Below are 21,325 nucleotides of genomic sequence, written 5' to 3' on the forward strand. Positions count from 1 at the left end.
AGACATCTACAGAGTCTGCTGTGGACACTTAGTGTAGCATTGTTTTGTTTCTTTTTGTTTGTTTGTTTGTAATGGGTAAACTTTTAAATCTTTAACTGTCAATTACAAAACTGGAAAGGACTGGGCAGTGGTGGTGCACGCCTTTAATCCTAGCACTTAGAAGGCAGAGGCAAGCGTATCTCTGTGGGTTTGAGGTCAGCCTGGTTTATAGAAAAAGTTACAGAATAGCCAAGGCTACATACAGTGAAACTGTCTCGAAAAAGCCAAACCAACCAACCAACCAAACAAACAAACAAAAGACTGGAAAGAGCTAAACTCTGGCACATTATATTACAACGCTTAGAAATATATAGTAGCTGCAAATATACTGACATCAAACTTGTAAAGACATGTTGAGTGAGATAAGCAGGTCACAAAATGAGCTTTTTAAAAATTCGCTTATAGATATAGGTTATATAGATGCTAGATTTACAATCTAAAATGTTGCATGTGAGTGCTTTGCCTGCATATACGTGCACCATGTGTGTGGCTGATGCCTAAGAGGGTGGACTCAGATCTCCTGAGGCTGGACTTGAGAGCCACAGTGTGGGTGCTGGGAATTGAACTGAGGTCCTCAAGAGCTGCAGTCAACTAAACTGCTGAGGCAGCTCTCTAGCTCCTATATGTCTTTCATTTGCTTTCAGGTCCTGTCTTTATTGCTTTCAGAAGTGTTAAAACCCAAAGCTGTCTGTATGCTAGGCAAGTGCTGTACCACTGAGAATACCCCAAACCCTGGTGGATTTGTGTGTGACCATGTTATGTAGATCAGGATGACCTTAAACTCTCAGTTCTCCTGCTTCCAGCCACTTGCCACCACACCCACAATGGCTTTGTCAGTGTTGACAAGCACTGATAAGTATGCAGATATAGTTGGGTGAACAGAGTTCAGAGAGAAGGGTTGGAAGCAGATGGGGTTAGTAGTGGTAGAATTTTTGTTGTTTGAAGTTTTGTAGCCATAATATACTCCTGTTTTCATTAGGTACTTGTGAATACATAAAGAATGATAAATAAACAAAAAAGTCAAGCCATTCCCATGCACAGTCCAGACTAGTGAATCTTCTGTGTTGTTTCCCTAGGGATTTTTGCCAAACCTGACCCTGTTAAGATGACGTATCCAGAGACTCAGCTTCACCATTCACTGCCCTTACTGTTGATTTGTGACAATCTCCGTGACCCTGGGAACCTGGGGACAATCCTGAGATCTGCAGCTGGAGCAGGCTGCAGTAAAGTCTTACTCACCAAAGGTAAGAATACCTCTTTTTAAATGAAATAAGGTTAATTTCATTTTTAATTATGTGTACATGTGTATGTCTATGTGTGCACACACAAGTGCAGGTGTCTACAGAGGTCAGATTCAGGATGCCCCAGAACTGTAGTTCCAGGCAGTTGTGAGCTGCCCACTGTGGGTTCTGGGAGTCAGCCCCCCCAGTTTGTAAGGCCTCTATAAGAGCAGTGTACACTCTTCTCTAGCCTTGGAAAAGCACTTCCTCCCCAGTGGCTTCATTGGCTGTTTTCAAATGAGTTAGGGTTCTAGACAGATATGCAGGGTCTGACTCTCTGATCTGCCCCGGGTTGGGTAACTGCATATCCATAAACAACATGTTAAATGTCAAATATCTCGTCTTTAAAGTGGGAATAAGAAGAATCTTCCTCATGGTTGGTCTTTGTTTTTTTTTCAAGATTACTTGAAATGTCGCAAAGAAGCGTTCAGTAACTATTGCTTGTGTTTTAAAATTATTTAAAAGCTGTTTTGGAATTTCAGGTCAATAAAGGGAAGAAATAGGTTCCCATTTTATGAGATTTTATGGATATACACTAATTATTTACATGCCAAAGTTAAGACTTGGTTTAAGATCCTTGTTTATCTTGAGTTCTCAAAGTGTTGAGTATATGAGTCCTTCCTAAACCCCTGAGTTCTGAATCCCATGGAAGGAAAGCTGTCACCAGAGTGATTATGTGTTCTGGTACATTTTTCTTAGCCTCAGGGAAATGTAGTTACACAGCGATACACAAATTAGCCTTATTATATTTGAGCTTTTTCGCACAGAAGGGGATTAATAGGCTTGGTTCTAAACGTACCTGGCAAGCAGTTGAGACATGTCTAGAATGCCTTTTACACCCTGGGAGCGGAGGGGAGGGAGCATGTCACTCATCAGAGACACGTAAGCTACTATTAAATAAAAACTCATAGTGGAACAATTGCTGAGACTTGCCTAAATTGCTCCATTCAACTCTTTCCTGATACACTCTGTCCAAGTACTGGAATGACAGTGTGAGACCTAGTTTCTGGGGCTCCATTTTCAGTACCCCACCCTTCCATTGTTGAGTGCTTTGATGGCAGTGTAGTTTTGGAAATGTGTTCACATCACCGAGGACGTGTAGTTTTCACTTGTTCCCACTGGCTGGTGTGAAAGAGGTCAGGAAAGAGTAGGACAGTTGGTATGCATGTGGCAGAAGGAGCTCTCATCTCCTTACTCCTCTCTAGCTGAAGGAGTGAGACTAGACATCTGCTGACACAGATCTAGACCCATCTATTCCTTTCCTTCATCTCGGCCAAAGCCCGCTCCCATCTCTGGTTCCCTGCAGTGCTTAGGAAAGCCTATAGGTGGGGTGTCTGGGCATTAGTACAATCTCTGTCGGTCTGACAGATACCACCCTAAGCTTTAAAATGACTTGTCATAAGGTAGCCCTGTGATACTCGTGGTGAAATGCCTTCCTCCTACTTGCCTGTGGTGAGAGTAGGCATATGGACAAGTCAGTATCTGCTGGGCAGCCAATGCACAGGGGCCCTAAGGTCTAGATGTGACTATGTCAGAGTGGGTACCTCTAGCCTTCTCACTACAGCATGAAGGAAGGCCTTGGCAGGGACAGAGGACTAACTAGTTGGGCTCCTGCTTCCTCCCAGATTGCTGCATGAACTTCTTGCTTGGTTTGCCCTTCGTTAGTGTAGGGAGACTGTTCTAGTCCAGATGGACACTCAAATCAAATTGGTCTTTCTAAAAAAGTCAGATTTGGTCATTGGTTTGCTTAAGTCCTCCAGTGAATATTCTTGATAAATCTATGCACCTCAGCTTAGTACTCACTCTGTTATGTTGGCCGTTGCCTGCTTTGGCCTCCTGAGTCATCCCACCTGTCGCACAGCAGGCAATGCTTGCTCACTCTCCTTTGTCCTCTACCTGGGCCTCTCTCCAGCAAGATCCTCTCGTCCCTTAGGAGCCAGCTCAGTGTCACAGTCTCTTAGATGTTTAGTGTTTTCCTGCTCGTGCTTCCTTTACATCAGTTACTGTTGATACTGCGGTCATCTGATTCAATGTTCTTCCAGTACCACAGTTGATAACCTGCATTCCTGCAGATCCATGGTGGCATTTTAATCTCTGTTACATCCTCTGCAATGCCTGGCCCCTGTGTACAGATGCAATTAACAAAATCTATCTTAGCACTAGCAGCAATCAGTCTTCCAGACCCTTTGCTGGTCAGTGTCATCAGATGGGAGGTTCTTGGTCCCAGCAGCGGAGAAGACTGTAATGGAAAAACTGCTGGGTTATGTCTTGGTTAGAATTCAAGGGATTTACTTCATCATTCCTTTTGTGGTCTAGGAAGGTTTGTAAAGTCTCAATTGTATCCTTTGTCTTTTAGGCTGTGTGGATGCCTGGGAACCTAAAGTGCTCCGGGCAGGCATGGGGGCACATTTCCAGGTGCCCATTGTGAACAATGTGGAATGGGAGACAGTGCCCAATCACTTGCCCCCTGACACCCGAGTCTATGTGGCAGACAACTGTGGCCTCTATGCCCAGGTTCAGATGTCTAATAAAACCGGTGACCGTGACTGGGCATGTGATCGCCGATTCTTAAAGTTCCATAAGAATGAAGTGGACCTAGACACTAAAGCCAGAAAAGACTGGCTTCCCAAACTTGAGGTCCAGAGTTATGATCTGGACTGGACTGAAGCACCAGCAGCTCTGGTGATAGGCGGAGAGACGCATGGGGTAAGCCTGGAGTCCCTGCAATTGGCCGAGAGTACTGGTGGCAAGAGACTGCTGATCCCTGTTGTACCTGGTGTGGACAGTCTGAATTCAGCCATGGCTGCGAGCATCCTGCTCTTTGAAGGGAAAAGGCAGCTGAGGATAAAGATGGGAGACTTGAGCAGGGACAGTTGTTGCCATTGAAGGATTGCTGCAGGAATCCTCAGTGGGAGGGCAAGGGTGCCTCCAACCCCTGCTCTACTGGACTGCTGCTAGGAGGCTGGCCAAGGTGACAACTCAGGAGCCAGGAGGTAGGCATTGCCATCATTTTGTGATGCTGTGAAAAATAGAGGAGTTTCTGTTGTTCCTTATTAAACAACAAAGGTGAAGATTCTTTTTTGTTTTACTTATATGAGTGTTTGACTGCTGTATGTACGCTACACCACAAGGGTGCCTGGTACGTGGTGGAGGTCAATAGAGGTGTCATATACCCTGGAACTAGACTTAGGGACGGTCATGAACTACTATGTGAGTGTTAGAGACCAAACTTGTGTCCTCTGGAAGAGTAGCAGGTGCTCTTAACCACTGAGCCAGCTCTACAGCCCCATCAAAATTCTCCCTACGACCTCCCTTCTCCACTGTTTTTGAGATTGTGTGTACCTCATAAGCATTCTGCCAGAGCCACATTCCCAGCACCTTAGTGTCTCCTGAGAAGCTGAGGGCTGCAGGGCATGGCGTCCAGCAACCAGCTGTTCTTTGGTCTTCTCTGCAGCATCTCTGGGCTGGTGTGTTCAGGCCTTCAGTTCTACAGGCAGCTGATGTGTATTTTCCCCCTTTGCGGTGGACCAACAGAAGCCGTTCATCAGGTGGTATCATGCCTTCTTAGCACAGCCCCTCTGCAGTGCTGTTTGTTTGCTTTAAGACTGGGTCTCACGCTATAGCCCTGGACAGTCTGGAACTCACTATATGTACCAGGGTGGCCTTGTCCGTAGAGACCCACCTGCCTCTGCCTCCAGAGTGCCGGGACTAAAGGTGTGCACCAGCATGCCTGGCTTTCCAGGCATCTTTGCGAGGATTCTGTATGAGTAAAGGCCAGACCCTGAGTCTACTTTGCAACATAGCCTGTGCTGGAGGTGTCAGCTTGCTCACCAGCTCCTCGCTACTAGTTGTGGGTCTTGTGACACTATTAAATGCTATGATTTAGGGGGACAGCAAGATGGCCCAGGGAGTAAAGGTACTTGCTGTCCAAGTGTGGTGACCTGAGTTCAACCCCTGGAACCCATATAAAGGTGGAAGGAGAAAACAGACCCACAGAGTCTCCCTCTGACCTCTACACAGTAATAACGAGGATGATGAGGCTGTAAGTGGCTGCAGAAATGGCTCAGCAGGTAAGGGCATCTAACTGATAGTTCAGAGGACCCCAGTTTAATTTCCAGCGATCTATTCAATGGATCACAACCACCTTTAACTTTGTCTCCAAGTAATCTCCTGGCCTCCTCAGATGTGTATACTCAGATGTGCACAAACACAGACGCACTCATGTACATGTAATTAAAAATAAAAAAGGAACATTTCATTTTTAAATCAGAAAGCAACACTGGGTGTTGTGAGGTAAAGATCTTGCAAGGTCAGAGTGCTGAGGCTGTAATCATATTCCCCAGGGACCATTAACCCCTCAGAACACAGTGAGGTTGGAGAAGACCAAAGCAGGTAGTTGCACCTGCTGAGTGAGCATGGGAAGGAGTGGGACTGCTGGGATTTGGAATCCATTCTAAACACTACTTCTGCAACCACAAACAATTGGTTTAGAGTTGAGGTTCCAAGGAAAGTAGTTGTACTATATCCTCAAGCACAGCGGCTCCAATGACTGGGTTCCTTTAGGATTCCTCCGACTGCTTATCCTGGGGAGGCTGAACAGGTTGTTGCATGTGCAACGGAAACCACAGCACCAACTCCTTCCCTTTCTGTTCCTTCAGCTCTAGTAAGACTCTTGGGAGAACCAATTGAGCCAGCAGTTCATGTACGAGATGGCATGGCTTTGGGGTGCTTTAGGAGAGAGTACTGGTAGTTTTCTGTTTCGTTGGCTGTGTCCTCTCAGGATGACCACTGGCTCGCCTGCCCAGGATACTGCACAAAGGTTTGATGTGGGTAGTCCACAGATTCTTGAGATTCTCAGTCTCTAGTCAGCTTTAAAAAAGCCAGAAGAGCCCAAAGGCTTTTCTTTGGGGTGCGGGGGGTGGGGGGTGGTAATGTGTGTGAAAGACAGACAGACAGAGATGGGGTTTCTTTTTTTTTTTTTTTTTTGGTTCTTTTTTTTCGGAGCTGGGGACCGAACCCAGGGCCTTGTGCTTCCTAGGTAAGCGCTCTACCACTGAGCTAAATCCCCAGTCCCGAGATGGGGTTTCTTTATGTAGTCTTGGCTGTTCTGGAACTTGCTCTGTAGACCAGGCTGGGTTAGGACTCAGAGGTCCACCTGCTTCTGCTGGGATTAAAGGCGTGTGCTCAGCCCAAAACTTTCTCTTTACTGTTGCCCCCAAAGGCTAGAACACTGTGTGAGCCGAGGGGGACTATAATGATTGTCACAGCAGGCCGGGTCTAGAAGGCAGCTGGAGAGAATTCACACCACAGCACTGAGCCTGCTGACAGTTAGTCTCTCCTTCCACACCTCAGAAAGTGCTAAAGAAACAGAAGGCACCACAAGGAGGCAAGCCTATCTCGCCAGTGTAAAGCCACTGTCCTGGTCTCTGTCTCCTGCATTGTGTTACAAAATGAAAATCAATGATAGGACTCCTACATCCTCCAGAAGAATGGCTGTGCAGTGACACTGCTCTGGCCTGGTGCAGTGTAAGGCCCCTCTGCCATCTTGGGTGAAGCGGGTGTACTGGTCAGATGCTTTATAGCCAGTATTAGAATTTAACCTGGGGGTTGGGGGTGCGCAAGTTGTCCTTTAAGTGACTGACTACAGGGGAGCGCTGGTGGCTATGCTCTTGCTGAGCGAAAATGGAAAATCGCTATCATGAATTTTCACCTTTGAGAACAATGAATGTTTGACCACCATTTCCCCAGGAAACAGGAATAAACCGAGCAGTCCATGTTATGGACCTCCAATGGCTGGAGGGGAAGCTCTGGGAGAACCTGGCCAAGGCTCCTGGTTGGCTTTGCAGGGAGCCCAGCTGTAGCAGTGGCTTTGGCCACGAGGTGGCAGGCCTCACCTCAGAAATGGTTACACTAGAGAACTGGGGCTTGCCCTGGGTTTAAGTTGTTCAAATGGAATCCTAGCTCCCTCTGCCAAGGGGCACTGCAAACTTGGAGTGTACCTCAGCTCAGTGGAAATCAGAATGTGAAATTCAAGAGAATTTTATGGACACTAACACAGTTTCCATGTCCAGCCTCTGGGAGAACACCGATGTCCCAATGTGTCCCTGCCCCAGGGTGCTTACACACATAGCTCTCCTCAGTGCTTCAGGGCACGCTTGGTCCTTTACCTCAGCCAGCTGTTAACTGGTGAGAATCCTGGTCACTTAGACACGTGGGGCCAAATACTACCTGACATCTTCTACCGCTTGCTCAAAGGGCTTACAGCAACTTCTGATGTCTCTGCCACCCAGGCCACACGAAGTTCTAGCAGCTGTGTCTGCTAGGATTCTCTGAACATGGGTTGTGCTTTAGGTCCTGGGGCTCCTACTTACCCAGCTGCCTCCCCAGCCGCTCAGTGACATTTTTGCCACTTGGGCTCATCTTGTTTTACTTTCGAGAAATATACTGCTTTTAACTACAACATGGTCTTTATTTCCAGGAGGGAGCAAATACACAAACAAAATAAACTAGGAGCCAAATTAGCCGATGAACTGTTTCGAAACAGAGCCGAGTCACATCTGAGCAGCTGGGGCCACAGCTGAGGTCCAATTTCAGCTCCCAGAGGGCACCCTCGGTGCTCAGCGCCCGGTGCTGTGGGGATTGGCCCTGCACTTCCTCCGCTTTGTAGAGTGGTTCCCAGCTGTGTCATTATATTGGGGAACCTCAGAGTTGGGGTGACCCATCACCAGTGCTGCTGCTTGATGAGTGGGAACAAAAGCTGGGAGGAAGCAAGAACTGCAGCAGGGGTCGCTCTCCTGGCCTCTCATGGGGATGAGGAGGGAGGCACACACTGATACCCCAGAGTAGCTGAGGCAGACTATGTATATTCTTAGCTCTAGTCCATATGATTGTTGTTTGAGGTCTGAGCGTCCAGAGCCCAGCCCTGAGGCCACTGAAGCCTACTCTGGGCAGCATGGCTTCTCAGAGTTGTAGGAAATCTCAAGTATTCTTCAGGAGTTCTACCCACATGGACTAATGCATTCCCTGGCGCGGGAAGCACCCCAAAACACTACAGGCGTGACCCACACAGCAGTGGTTGGTTTTAATTGTCAGCTTCATGCTCTCTAGGATCCCTGGGAAAGGAATCTCAACAGAGGACTGTCTAGATGAGTTGGCCTGTGGGTAGTCTGCGAGGAATTATCTTGCTTACTTAGTTAAGGTGTGAAGCCCTGCCCACTGTGGGCAGCAGCATGGGATCCTGTGTTGTAGGAGTGACTTCTGGCTCTGGTGGACTGCACCCTGGAACTGTGAATTGTAAAATGAACTCTCCAGTAAGTTGCTTGGTCAGTGTTTTCTCAGAGCAACAGGAATGAAACCAAGACACTTCCTCTTTTCACCATAAGGTACGTGGAGAACACCCTTATGTTTTGATTCCCCTGCAGCAGAGTTCGCAGCCACAGAGCAGAACCACTATATAATTCCATATACAGCCTTCTGTGCCTGGAAAGTTTGCCACATATGCTCATAGGCCCAGCAGTCACAGGCTGGAGAGGTGACCTAGCAGTTGAGAGCACTGACTGCTCTTCCAGTTCAATTCCCAGCACACTCATGGTGGCTCACAACCATCTGTAATGGGATCTGATCCCTCTTCTGGGGTGTCTGAAGACAGTGTACTCATGTACATAAATAAATAAGTCTTTTTAAAAAATGATGGAATCACAGTGAACAGTGGTCCCCTAGGAAGTCCCCTAGGCAGCCTGCTCGGAGGCATTGTCAACAAGGGATGTAGATGAAGTAACCCCTTTTATAACCATTGTGGGACAAACTTTGTAAGGTCTTGGTGGCATCAGGGCTCTCAGGTCAGCTATGGGCTGTACAAGACAGTGGGTGTGGAGAGGACACTCTTGAACCTCTGCAGAACCTCGCCACCCTGGCTTTTGCACCTCATTGGTGTTCTGATGCTATGAAGCAGGCACAGGTTTGCCCAGGCTAGCAGAAGAAATGTCTCTGTTCAGAATGTGACCACTTCAGTATGTGGCACCAGATGCTAGCTTACACCACTTTCTGTTAACTCTGCGTGCAGCGTTTTGACATGCGTGTCCACACGTGCCCATGTTCTCTCCTTGCTCCCTTTAAAAATACCATTGCAAGTCCCACAGACCTGTGCCCAAGCCATATTCCTCTGTCTCCTTGCTGGATTCAGTTTGCTGCCATAAGCATGGGAGCAGGAGGGGGAACAGCTTTTTAGTGTCTTTAATTAGGCAACAGGATAAAACAAAGTCTGGTGGGAAATTACCACTTGAAGCTTGCCAAAAAAGCAGTGCTGGCTCCGTATGCTGGAGTGAGTGAAGGCCATTGGTTTTAAGAACACATGGTGGGCAGGACAGAGCAGCAACCACCTGACTCTGATAGGAAGCTGCTCCCATCTGCCCATTTCCATCATTAGCCCAACAGATGTCCGTTTCCTTGTATGGCTTTATTACTTTTGATATTTTGAGACAGTGTTGCCATGAAGCCCAGGCTGGCTTTGAACCTATGACCCTCCTTCCTCCCTCCCTAGTGTAGGATTCCAGACTATCCTTTGATCTTTTGTGTGGAGGCCGGTGGAAAAAAAATCTTATCTTGCTGGGCACTGTAGCTTGTAGCTTATGCCTCTAGTCCCAATACTTAGGAGCCTGAAGCAGGAATTTGAGGCCAGCTACGCAGTGGCTTTCTAGGCTAGCCTAGGCTGCAGAGTAAGACTTGGTCTCAAAAAATTTAAAGAAGTGCATCTCTATTGTGGGAATGGGGTCTGGAGGTCATTTTGAACACAAACCTGGGGATTCTACAGTGGCATTTTTATAGCTACCTTCCCACGTCGATCTGCAGGGCACGGTGTTTCCCATGCTGCTGCCGGAAGCCTGTGGATATGTCACAGCTGGCGTTTTAGCCTGTTTCCAATTAGCGAGGAGAATTGGACGGTATCTTGGAGCTGCTTGGTGGGAGCTAGCACACCACCCACTTGGTCTGCTGCAGTAACCTTTAGGGATTGTTCGCTGGTTCGTAGGAAAGACCCTTCCGAGGCACGTTTTCCAACTGTAGCAGCTGTACAGGGTCCTGACTAACCCACACATCCACTCTAAAAGGTGCATCCATCTGACAGGAGAGTCAGCCCAGGGCAGGCCACTGAGATATGACATGGATCCAATCCTGCACCTCTGGACTGGCTCCCCGCCACACCGCTCCAAGGTAGCTAGCTGCCAAGAGGGACACCATCCTTTCCTTCAAAGCAATCACACACAGGGCACAGACAGAAACCTAGTCATTTTTCAAGGGAGGGAGTTCATCTTGGTCCTTTTTCCCCCTCTCAGGGACACTGACAAAATAGTCCCTAACCCTAGGACAGCTAGGCTTGGATATCCCATTCCTTGCCCTACTCTTTGAAGTGAGGTCATGGTGATTCTAATGTCTCCTTGTGGAGGCGACAGTGCTCAGCTTCCCAGTAAACAAGGTCATTGCAAAATTCACAAGGTCTTCAGTCTAAGGACTGAGCCTCTAATGAGCTTCCTACCTCCTGAAAACCAAGAGAAATAGATGGCCATGTGTGCTGTGTGCTATGCGCCTGCGTGCGTGCGTGTGTTTGTGTGTGTGTTTTGAACTCAGGGCCTTGTGTCCCCTACAACCAAACTCTGTTCCCAGTCTCAGTTAGATTCTTGGAGGTCCTAGAACATTCTTCCCTCCCCATCCCAAATAGAGCACTAAAGGGAAAAGGACTCATCACTGAGGACAGGAAGACCCAAGCAAAGGGTGAGGTCCGAGAGGCCTGCTTTTTCTGTTTTATTTCTTTCTAGGTGATTGCACTTCAGGCTGGCAACACCCAATAGAGTGATTACCAACTAATTTTGTTCCTCTGAACTACAAGCCAACAATCCGATTCAGCAAGGAGCAGCAGTGTCGATAGCTTGTTGGGGGCTTGAGGGGACAACTGGGCTTTGCAAAATAAATGGTTTGGGCTTGTAAAGTGTTGGGTGGAACTGAGGGTGAGGCCCAGATGCTTTGAAGTCCCTGACACCAGACTGTGACAGATTTAAGTCCTGGGAATCCCTAAACCAAAGCCCAGACCCTAAGAGCATGGCTGGTGTTTCCATTGTCAGTTCAGCTACGTGGGCCAAGCAAAGGAGGTCAGGGCCAACTCCGGTTGTCATGCCCAGTGCCCTCCCTGCTCTCTGAAGCACAGCCCATTTTACAGGCTCATCGCCTTTTGGATCCAGTTTGAAAAGAAAACGGAACTCGAGACTGCAGGTGCCTCTGGCATAGAACTGGCCCACAGAGAAGCCCCCAGCAGCTAGGCAACACTTGTGTGGGGACTCAGGGTTGAGTCTTGGGAAGGTGTCCAAGGGGAGAATTCATTACTAAAATTCCAGGACAGTGGGAGGTTTTTGTATGGGTAGAAACCTGGGGATGGCCAAGAGTAAGGGAGAAAGATAAGATGAAGTAACTAATCACACAGTAAGCGTTCTATGAACTGTTAGCTTGGCTATTCATTTTCCCACCAAAACAAACACCCACAGTTTCCTTATAGATTTGGAGGTCCCCCGCCCAAGAACCCACTGATGCGCTGGTTTTCCCTTAGACCAAGAAAGATTATGTCCTTACAAAGCAGTCGCCGACAGCTCTCAGCTGATGTCTGCTGAGGCCATGGCCCTTCTGTAACTCCCACAGGTACGGGTGTCACGGGAGAGTTCCCTCTGGCTTAGGGTTGTGTGTACTGATCCCAGAGTCAGAGTAGGGCCTCAATCCATTGTCCTCACTTGCTCTCTCTGCAGAAGACCCTGGAAGGTCCTCCACCAGGAGCCAGGAGAGGTGGCAGTCTTGGTGCTAGCTGGTCATGCCATCCTCACGGATCCCAAGCCGTCTCCAAACACGGTGGGATCTGCTGCCACCGTGAGGATGTGCACCCTTGGGTGCTAGCTGAGTTGTTAGTGCAGAAACAAGGCACCACAGAGGTTGGACACTTGGGTTGTGTGATTCAGGACACGCTGGAAAAGTCCAAGGGCAGAGGGGAGGAAAGGGAGAAGACTGTGTTAAATACTGTCTCAGGAGGCCAGAGCCCACTAGATGGGCTCTGGTTTGAGCTTTTCTGCTAGGAAGTCATTCACAAAAGTCTCCACAATGGCTGGGGTGATCTCCTCTACATCCATCACGTACTTGGCCCGGGCTGACATGTCCAGAATGGTGAGCAAAGGTGCCGCCTCGGGGAGGTTGGTGTAATCTCTCAGGGAGTCAGTCATGTCATCCTGGAAATCACCAGAAGGGCAAGAAAACAGTAAATTTTAACACGAGAGTCTCCTGAGCCCAGTCCTTAGAGCGCATGGGAAGGGGACTATCAGCATGCTGGGGACATGGGCTTCTATCGGAAGGATGAAGACCCTGCCCTGCGTCCCTCAACCCAGGAGGCAAGCCAAGTTTCTTCACGAGCATGAAGGTGACCTTAACACGCCCTCTGCCGTTTAAGGTTATGATTTAAGTCCTGATCGCTAGGTTTTGCAACCAGCTCTCAATTCTTTGCAGCCCCACTGTGGATTATCTGAGGCTGGTCAGGACTTCAACTCTGGAGTGTTTTCCAACAAAAACAGCTTAGTGTCTCCCATGCCCTGTGTGAAGTGAAGGCAGGAGGTGCCCAGCCAGCCTGGAACGCTCCTCCACTGTGTTGGTCTAAGAAGCTGGCGCCTTGCCATGCATTCCCTGCTGCTGTCCTGGTGAGTTCCCTCAGCTCAAACACTCCTCATCAAACAGGAAAAAACAGGGCCAAAGACAAGGAAAAACTTTTATGGAGAAGCCACTATTTGAAGTGACCTTTTATGGGACAGACCTCATTTAGAGACTATTGGGAAATGGCACTAAACACCGTACAACATATTTCTGTTTCTAATTCTAATTCTAATGAAAGGTTTTGAGTCGCCCTGCAGAGAAAGGGCTTGGGGTCTTCCTGGCTTTAAACAGGGGTGGGAGACAGAAGGCATGAAACTTAAGCTCACTGGTTCCCCAGACAAAAATCTATTATATTCCCTGACACTAAGGAGGGTGTGTAAGTGACATCTTCCTCCTGTAAAGCCAGACGCTTCTATATCTTGGGCATCGATCACCAGGTCCAGCCCTCCTCACGGGTTAATAGACCCTTCATGGTAAACAGAGGAGAGCACCCGGACAAACACTGTTCATATTATCCCTTCAGGAGGCCTGGACCAAGCCAAGAGCTCGATGCCTCTCCCTGAACAAACCAGAGAGATGAATTTTAATGTTCTCAAAGGCTTTCAGATTAACCACTGCTTGTCCCAAGGGACTGGATTGGGAAAGGAAAACAACAAGAATAAAAAGACTCTCCCAGCCCTGGGTACACGGCTGGACTCAGTTAATCAGTGTCCATGTCCCACCCCCCCACCCCACCCCCGCCGTCCAGGTTATCTTGCTTCTGAGCATTAGGACAGAAGGCTGCCAAGACTTGGAACCTCCGTGAAGCAATGGATGACACAGGGCTCTGCCTAGCTTTCCGACCCATGGACAGCAGCCCCAAACCTGTCTGTCCTTCTAGACATGAACTGGCCCATCTGTCAGAAAAGAAAGAGCCCTGACCCTGGAGTCACAGAAGCCCCACCAGTTCCTTTTTGCTACCTACTTTCTGCATGGCCTTGGCAAGGGACATCAATGGAGCCCAGGTGCCATCCCCAACACCCAAGATGCTATGAGAGGTAGTCAGCCCCCAGTGCTCCCAGCTAAGGCCTCACGTTCCTCATCTAGGAACCAGGATAATGAGCATTGTTCCCAGTGAGAGGGTGAGGGACAAAGGAGACCAGCAGGTGAGGTTCCTGGCAAGGAGCCTAGGGTACAGGAAACTTGCAAAAGCTTTTCAGCTGTGCTCCTGAATCCCCGCCCTGCCCCCAGCCCAGCCCTTTCTCTTCTGCACCCATCTTTCTTAGGAGCTATTCTCTAGGGGTTAGAGTTTAATACATGCAGAGCTGCCTTGCCATTCTTTGTGTGGGGCGGCTGGGAGCCCCCCATCCCCCTGCAGGAGCCTGTGAACCCTCTTTGTTCCCCTCCACCCCAGGGCTGGGCAGGGCAACAGGGGCTGCCTGCAAGGGGCCCAGCAGGGCAGCCAGGGTGGTTACTGAGGAGATGACGAATGGGTGGCTTAGGGTGTCTGGCCTCTCGTCTGTCCTTCTGTGCTTCTCTTGGGATCCAGTGTACAGGCTCCGGCCAACTGGAGATTATGACCTTTGCAGGAAAAGCTGGGGGGGAGGCCTCATAGAGTCTGTTGATGTGAACCTCAGAGGGGTGCTGGGGTGGGGTAGAGAGGCAATGAGCATGTGCAGAGGGAGCCAGGAGAGCGCCTGCGCTGCTGATCTCGGCCATCTTGCAGAACGCAGGTGCCTGTAGGATGCAGGCTCCCAAGCTTTCTGGGGGGTCAGGCGCCTGCACAAGGCATCTCTACTCTAAGGACCTGGAGGATGTCCCCTACTCAGTCTGGCACAGTGAGGGTCTTCAAGAACTAGGCCTTGGGCTCAACAGCTGGGGAACAGCCGCAACTTCCAACCTCCCCAAGCGTCTTCAGCTGTGTTTTAAGTCAGGATGGCTAAGCCTGTGTTGCAGGCTGGTACAGTGGGACTAGATGGGCGGATACTTTGCAAAGCACTGGGGGCTGGTTCTGATCCAGCACCACAGATAGGAGTGAGGGTGGCTGACTGATGTCTGCCGCTGCTCTCCCAGCAGTGCACGGGGAACAGACCCAGGAGGGTTTCCTAATGTTCTGAGGGCTGCTGAGTGAGAAGGAAGGGCGGGGGTTGGGGGATACAGCAGGGATAGGAAGCGGTGTCTGATGACTAAGGACACACCTTTTCCTCTTACATCTCTGTGTGGTACAATCAGCTCAGACCCAGAGGTCCCTTCAGACCTCCAGAAGCCAAGATCACTCATGTCCTGAAAGTCCCTACTGCCAGTCTGGCCAGGACACCAGGCCCGTCCTCTGCACTCACCTCCCCGGCCACAAAGAACAACAGCGGCGCCTCCTCTTCTTTGGCTTTGTACTTGGCGATGATCTTCTCAGCTATTGGCTGGATCAGCTGTTTGGCTGCCTCAGACTCTCCATCGTCCTCAGAGTCTGTGGCGGGGAAGAGAAAAGGACAAGCAACTTTAAATTGTCAAATAGTAGTGAGCGGGGATGGACCTGAGTGATGGGCCTGAGGCACACTGGGCTCGCTAGACACAGAGGCTCAGTGAGCAGCTCGAACCCTACCCACCAGCACACAGACCCTGTCACGAAGTTCGTCACAAACGTATACGGGGAGCTGTGCTGCTCCCATGCCTACATCTGAGCCCTTAGGAGCATTCTCCCAGTAACAGAGCCAGAACCATGAATGCTGCGAGGAGCTGAGGACCCTGGTCCCCTCTGCAGTTCTGGTGGTGATGGGACACCACAGCTGCTACAAAGCCACCTGGCGGGCAGATCTGCAGGAAAACACAAGGAAGCTTAGGCTGCTGGAGCCTGTGGTCAAGAGTCAGCACGAGATCCTCAAGGGGTAAAGCACAGAGGGTATAGGAGTCTGTCCAGAAGTGCCATACTGCCCAAGAGGCTCATGGTGACAAACTCCGGGGACACCCCCATCTAATTAGCTTTGTGATGCTACCCAACTTGTTTTGTCTCTCTGGGACTTGGTTTCTACATTTCTGAAGAAGGACAAAAGGTTCCTAATTGTCCCCAAGTTCAGAGCTCTTTCCAAACCGACCCCAGGATGTTGTACAGGGGGCAGGACAGCCCCACAGGGAAAACTTTTCAAGGCTGCTTCTCCATGACAGGCCTTCTTATCCAAGACCAGATCAGTCTGCTTCTCAGTTCTGATGCTGAGGTCCCGAAACCAGACCCCAGAGAAGGCAGCAGGGTGCTGAGGGTGCTCCCCAGGCCCTCGGTGAAGTTGGTGGGGGTCGCTCTAACCATGAACCAAATAGAGCAGTTCAGCTGGAGGTGGCCAACAAAGTCTCAAGGTTCTTGGCCACAGGTTGCAAAAGCACCCTGAGTCAGGCCACAGTCTGCAGGGTTACTTTTCTGTCTTTCTACTTAGCCAAGAGGCATAGCTTCTGAGGGTGGAGGATGCAGGGTTCCACCGGTAGAGCCAGCCTGCTCTGGTGGGCCCCTGGAATTGTTCCTTAGAGCATAGGAAAGTAGCAGCAGGCCTGGGTGAGCCTTAGCCTGAGGGGGCCCCACCCCCTACAGCTGCTGTGCAAGCAGCGCCCTCCCATCTCCCTTCCCAACAAAGGTTCTGTTCATGGGGGGCTGAGGGCATCTTCCTGCATGACCTGTTGCCCAGCTGGCAGCAGAAGCAGCACACAGGGATGGCAGGAGCTGCTCCAGGTCATTGCCTGCCTGCAGGGGGATGAATAAATCATTGGGGTCAAAAGCAAGGCTGCTGGGGAGACAAAGACCCCAGATCAACACTGTTAATGATGGAAAGGGGCTGGGGGCAGGGAATACTATCTGCCTCCCACGAGAGGTCCATTCTGACCTGTCTTCCACTTCCCCCTCAGCTCCATACCTACAAAAAGGACGAGGCAGGGACCCTCATTGAGCTGCACAGCGTTGGAGTCAGAGAGCTCCAGCACGGGCTTCGGGTGCCATGGGAACTCCCTGCAGTCCTCGTCATTGAGCACCTCCACCCGGCCCTGCCGAGTGATCACTTCCCCCTGCGGGTCCAGCACGATGAGCGTGGGGATGCCTGCAAGAGAGACACAACACTTAGCTGGCCGTTGTCCTGAGACAGGGTAGAGCCGGTCTTCCAAATCAGGGGCATTCACATTCTCACAGTAAGGATCCAGGGCAGGTCTGGTCTGGAAGCCCTGGGCTAAAACTAAACCCAGTTGCTGATTAGATGCAGAACCACTCTGGGTCTGTGTAGAGTCACCCCACAGAAAGCGGAGGGAGTCTGGGCCTTGGAGTTCTCTGGGGTGATACTGTGAAGGAGCTGGAGCCCACATCTATCCAGCTCCATCATCAGCAACTGAGTGACAGAACACAGAAACCAATGCTCAGTTAATGTGCACAAGGCTTGGGGTCAATCCTGGTGTGCACACGCATCTGCGTGCAGCACATGCACTCTAAGTACAAATCCCCATGTGAACACAGGGGAGGGGTTGGAGGGTAGGGCCTTTACAGTGGGCTTGCCACCTCCTTGTTCTCTGCACCCCACTCCCTACTGCTTCTCTTCCGGCCAGAGCTGCCACTCACAGAGTCAGCCTCTGCCCTGACCTTTGGGGACACTTGTCTCTCCGCTGGTAGCTGGTCCCCTCCCCAGTAGAGCTCTCTGGGTACCCCCCCTTGGGAGCAGACCAAAGCCTGGATTTTATAGGAAAGCCAGAGAAATTTAATATTTATATGTTCTGAAGTATTTGGTCAGTAATTTGTTCCACTGACATTTTACATCTCCATAGGGGGTACAGTGAGGTACCAGAGGTATGACCCTGGTGCTTTGTAACCTGCTGTGGCGGTGGGCCCAGTGGGCACACAGTGGTGGGCCTTTCTTCAAAAGGAATAAATGATTCCATTTTGTTCACATCTATTAGAAGTAGCTGGATGGGTGTGTCAGAGGATAGGTGAAAAGAACCCAGATCCCTGGCCCCGACTCCCATGGACTTTTAAGATGTGCTCAGTTTTAAACAGGAGACCTGGGAAGTTGTTCTGTTGACTGCCTCTCCCCCCGGAGGCCTGAACCCATATTGGCTGTGTCACCACACACAGGCCTTATGTCAGCAGCCCAAAGGAAGCCTCAGGCTAGAGGCTACACGGGGCAGCCTGGGACACAGAGACTGCACTGCCACGTCCCCATCTCTAGAAAGCGTTGGCACAGTCCTTTAATCTGAACCAGTGCTTCTGAAACTGGGCAATTCTGAGCACTGGGCAAACTGAGCCTGCCCACTGCTGTGAATATACACAGTTTTTAGCCTGGATTAAATGGGGATGCAGGAAGGACTGACAGACACAGAGCTCAGGGAAGTGACTTCATGTCGGTCAGCCAGGGAGTCTAGTTCTTCTGTTTTTCCACTGAATCACCATGAGGGGATTTGACGTTCCCTTGAGTCCTGTGGGGACCAGGACAGGACAGTAAGCACTCAAGATGGCTGCCAGGGAGTCCACTGAAGACTCCACAGAGGCACAGATCCTCTGCCTGGGCTCTTTCCACTCCGTCCCCTCAGCTATGAAAAACTAAAAGGTCTTCCTCTCCTGGTTTCAGTGCTTTGAGCACCAGAGCTCATGTCTAGGAACCCAAGGCCATAAGGCCCACAGGGATAGGGCAGTGTCAGGAGTGGGACTTCAGTGCATGAAACACACACAATCAGACCTGGAACTGAAGAGTATCTATGCTCCCCGGGTCCACCGTTCCCTTCAGGAGACCTTGGATTTACCCTTAGAACCCTCGAAGGGTACTGAATCAGAGGGTGGCAAAAAGGGGAGCTTGCCTCTGCACCGTCTGCTCTGCCAGGCACAGCACAGTGGCCACCTGTGAGGTGTGAGGACCACCAGACCAGCCAGTCACAACTGGATAGGAACACTGGGCTGTCTGTTGCAAGGGCTGTGGCTCTGTCTCCAGGATAGTACCTTTGCCAAGGACTCTCTGGGCACCTGGCTGGGGCCAGGAACATCCCAGAACCAGTTTGTCAAGCTTTTTTCCTCTCTCTGCTTCCCTCCCCAGAGTGGTGGCAGAGAAGGCTGAAGGTGTCATTACCCTATTCTCCTCCCCAGTATGCAGTCCCTGAAGCAGGCTTTCCAAAGTCAATACTTCAGAGAAAACAGGGTGAAGCCTCGGGAAACGTCAAGGGAACAGCAAATGTCTCACCAATGCAGTCATGCATACCTTCCACACCAGCGAGGGGCGTCTTGCAGGAACAACAAAGGCAGCTTATCTCTGCCCAGCCAGACTTCTTTCCCAGCAGAGCCAGCTGGGACGGTTGGGGGAAAGGGGAAGGGGGAAAGGTGTGGATTCCGAGTTTTAAGGAAGATCCTGCAGGCCCTAACTTCTGCCAAGTGGGGATGTCAGATTCTATCGTTCTCAATAATGGGTGGAAGAAGGAGATGCAAATGTAAAATGTTTTAGCAGAGGACTGGGGATACTGTCCGTGTGAAAGGAAAATGCTATAAATTACTCATGTTTGGAAAAGTCCTTCCTGAGAAGGCAGAGGCACAGAAGGTGGAAGCCGTGCAGCAGAGACCTCAGCCAGGCGAAGAATGTCAGCTAAGGGACGGGGGATATGAGGAGAGCCCCACAAATGGTAATGTGTGCCAAGTAAGAGGTCAGCCCTCGCTCTACGCCCGTCTTCCCAAGCTTACACACACGCCCCCATTCCCAAAGAAGACAGCCTGCATCTTCAGCTTTAGGGAGCTAGAGTATCTGTCAGTTCCAGAGTCCCCTCCCCTATCTCCTCCAAAGCACAGAGAAAGGATGGGGTTTGAAAAGCCCGTGCCAAACAAACCCCTTCCCTCGGGATGACACCTACTAGTGGTTTAGAACAACCTGAAAAAAAAAAAAAAAATAGAGCCCGCCCTGCAGTTTAGGGAACAGTTTGGGGATAGGAGGGTAGGTGTGGGACAAAGAAGCTGAACTGGTCCAGGCACTTGAGGAAGAAAGGAGCCAGGAGGAGTAGCACCCAGCTAGCTGTTTGCACCCAGATGGCAGCATCCTCAGGGGCGCCCAGTCCCCAAAGACCAATGGGAGGCGGGAAGGGAAACTGAAGGAGGACATCGTGGGACAGGAAGTGCAAGCCAAGGTGCACTGCAGGGCATAATTCTGTGAGATGTGGCAATGGTCACCAGGGAGGGCGCAGCCTATTGGGAAGGGCTGTGTGTAGTGCTCAGAGGGAAGCCCGGCTGGCACAGTGCTACATTACAGCTCTGTGTAAGCATGTGGACAGTGGCCAAAGGGGACCAGAAAAGTGGGAACAGTTGTAGAGGAGGATAGGAATACATTTGAAACGAGATATGGAGAAGTTGGAATTTTAAGCGATGTAATATGTGGATTAACATAAGATGAAAATCAGAACCCAAGGGCACCAGGGCTGGGTGGGGATGACAAACGCAAGCCAATGCCTTGGGGAAACCAAACAGCCAGCTCTGCTCACCGGCTCACCCTCCTCCTGTGGCGCCCTCCCCGAAAGCCTTCCTTTGCTCAGAGGAAGGATGGGAGCAGCCGACTTAGGTGGCAAAACTCAGAAAAACTCAACCGAGGTCAGACAGAGGGGTCTGGACCAACTCAGACTTGGCCCGAAGACTCAATAGCTACCCAGTCTGCACCAAGATATCGATCCACGGCCATGTTTTTCTTATAGACCCAGAAACCAACTGTCAATCAAGAGTGGAGCAGATCTGATGGCACAGTTAACTGTCCATCAAGAGGGGCAGATGTGTCAGGCGGTTAAGCAACGGAGCACTTCCCAGGCCTGGGAATAGTGAACTAGACATGAGTGTTAGTGGGGATACATTTCAAACCAGCGTGTAAGGGAAAAACTCAGGAGGGAAAATTACATTATGACAGCATTTAAAGTATGCTTCTAAAAGACAAACCAAGGAAAGGATACATTATTCATGGGTTCATATACATGCAGGGAAATACAGAAGCGGCTTATGAAGTTACGCAGTAAATGTATGGTGGCGATTCCCCTGGGAGAAGGAAGGCAGAGAGTGAAGGGCCTTTTGTTTGTCTGCTTCCATTACTCTTCTTTCCTTCCTTCCTTCCTTCCTTCCTTCCTTCCTTCCTTCCCTCCTTCCTTCCTTCCTTCCTTCCTTCTTTCCTTTTGGAAGTTGGGTGTGCCTAGGAGTGTTCACAGGATCTGGTTTCTGTTTTAAATATCTGAACAACAAAAAAAATCTTCCCGGTGTAACTGCATGGGTATTTGTTATGTTATTTTCTGTTTTTTTTCTCCCTGTAATTTTCCCCCTTCTTTTTACGTGCTCACAATTAAGTGCAACAAACAGAATAGAGCAGCAAGGCCACTCAAGGCCACTCAGTGGA

General features: G+C 50.1%; 2 protein-coding genes across 9 annotated transcripts in view; one reads left to right on the forward strand and one right to left on the reverse strand.

Annotated features, from left to right (window-relative positions):
• Positions 1-21,325, forward strand: part of Mrm3 (mitochondrial rRNA methyltransferase 3) — a 29,505-nt gene that overhangs the window by 2,302 nt on the left and 5,878 nt on the right. For 3 of the 8 annotated variants that reach the window (XM_039086330.2, XM_039086327.2, XM_039086332.2), the window contains exon 3: positions 1,116-1,283. In XM_039086330.2, the coding sequence (XP_038942258.1) occupies positions 1,116-1,283 (168 nt within the window). Of the gene's footprint in view, positions 1-1,115; positions 1,284-3,675; positions 4,410-8,567; positions 12,464-21,325 lie in introns of those variants that run through there. The other 5 variants (XM_039086329.2, XM_039086328.2, XM_039086331.2 and 2 more) reach the window with 5 other exon arrangements.
• Positions 11,101-21,325, reverse strand: part of Nxn (nucleoredoxin) — a 138,251-nt gene continuing 128,026 nt past the window's right edge. Inside the window, exons 6-8 of the mRNA NM_001399571.1 lie at positions 16,862-17,041; positions 15,308-15,432; positions 11,101-12,574 (exon numbers count right to left, since the gene is read on the reverse strand). Of these exons, the coding sequence (NP_001386500.1) occupies positions 12,392-12,574; positions 15,308-15,432; positions 16,862-17,041 (488 nt within the window). The 3' untranslated portion in view covers positions 11,101-12,391. The remainder of the gene's footprint in view (positions 12,575-15,307; positions 15,433-16,861; positions 17,042-21,325) is intronic.

This window comes from Rattus norvegicus, chromosome 10 (assembly GCF_036323735.1).
Source record: "Rattus norvegicus strain BN/NHsdMcwi chromosome 10, GRCr8, whole genome shotgun sequence".
NCBI classification, from domain to species: Eukaryota; Metazoa; Chordata; class Mammalia; order Rodentia; family Muridae; genus Rattus; species Rattus norvegicus.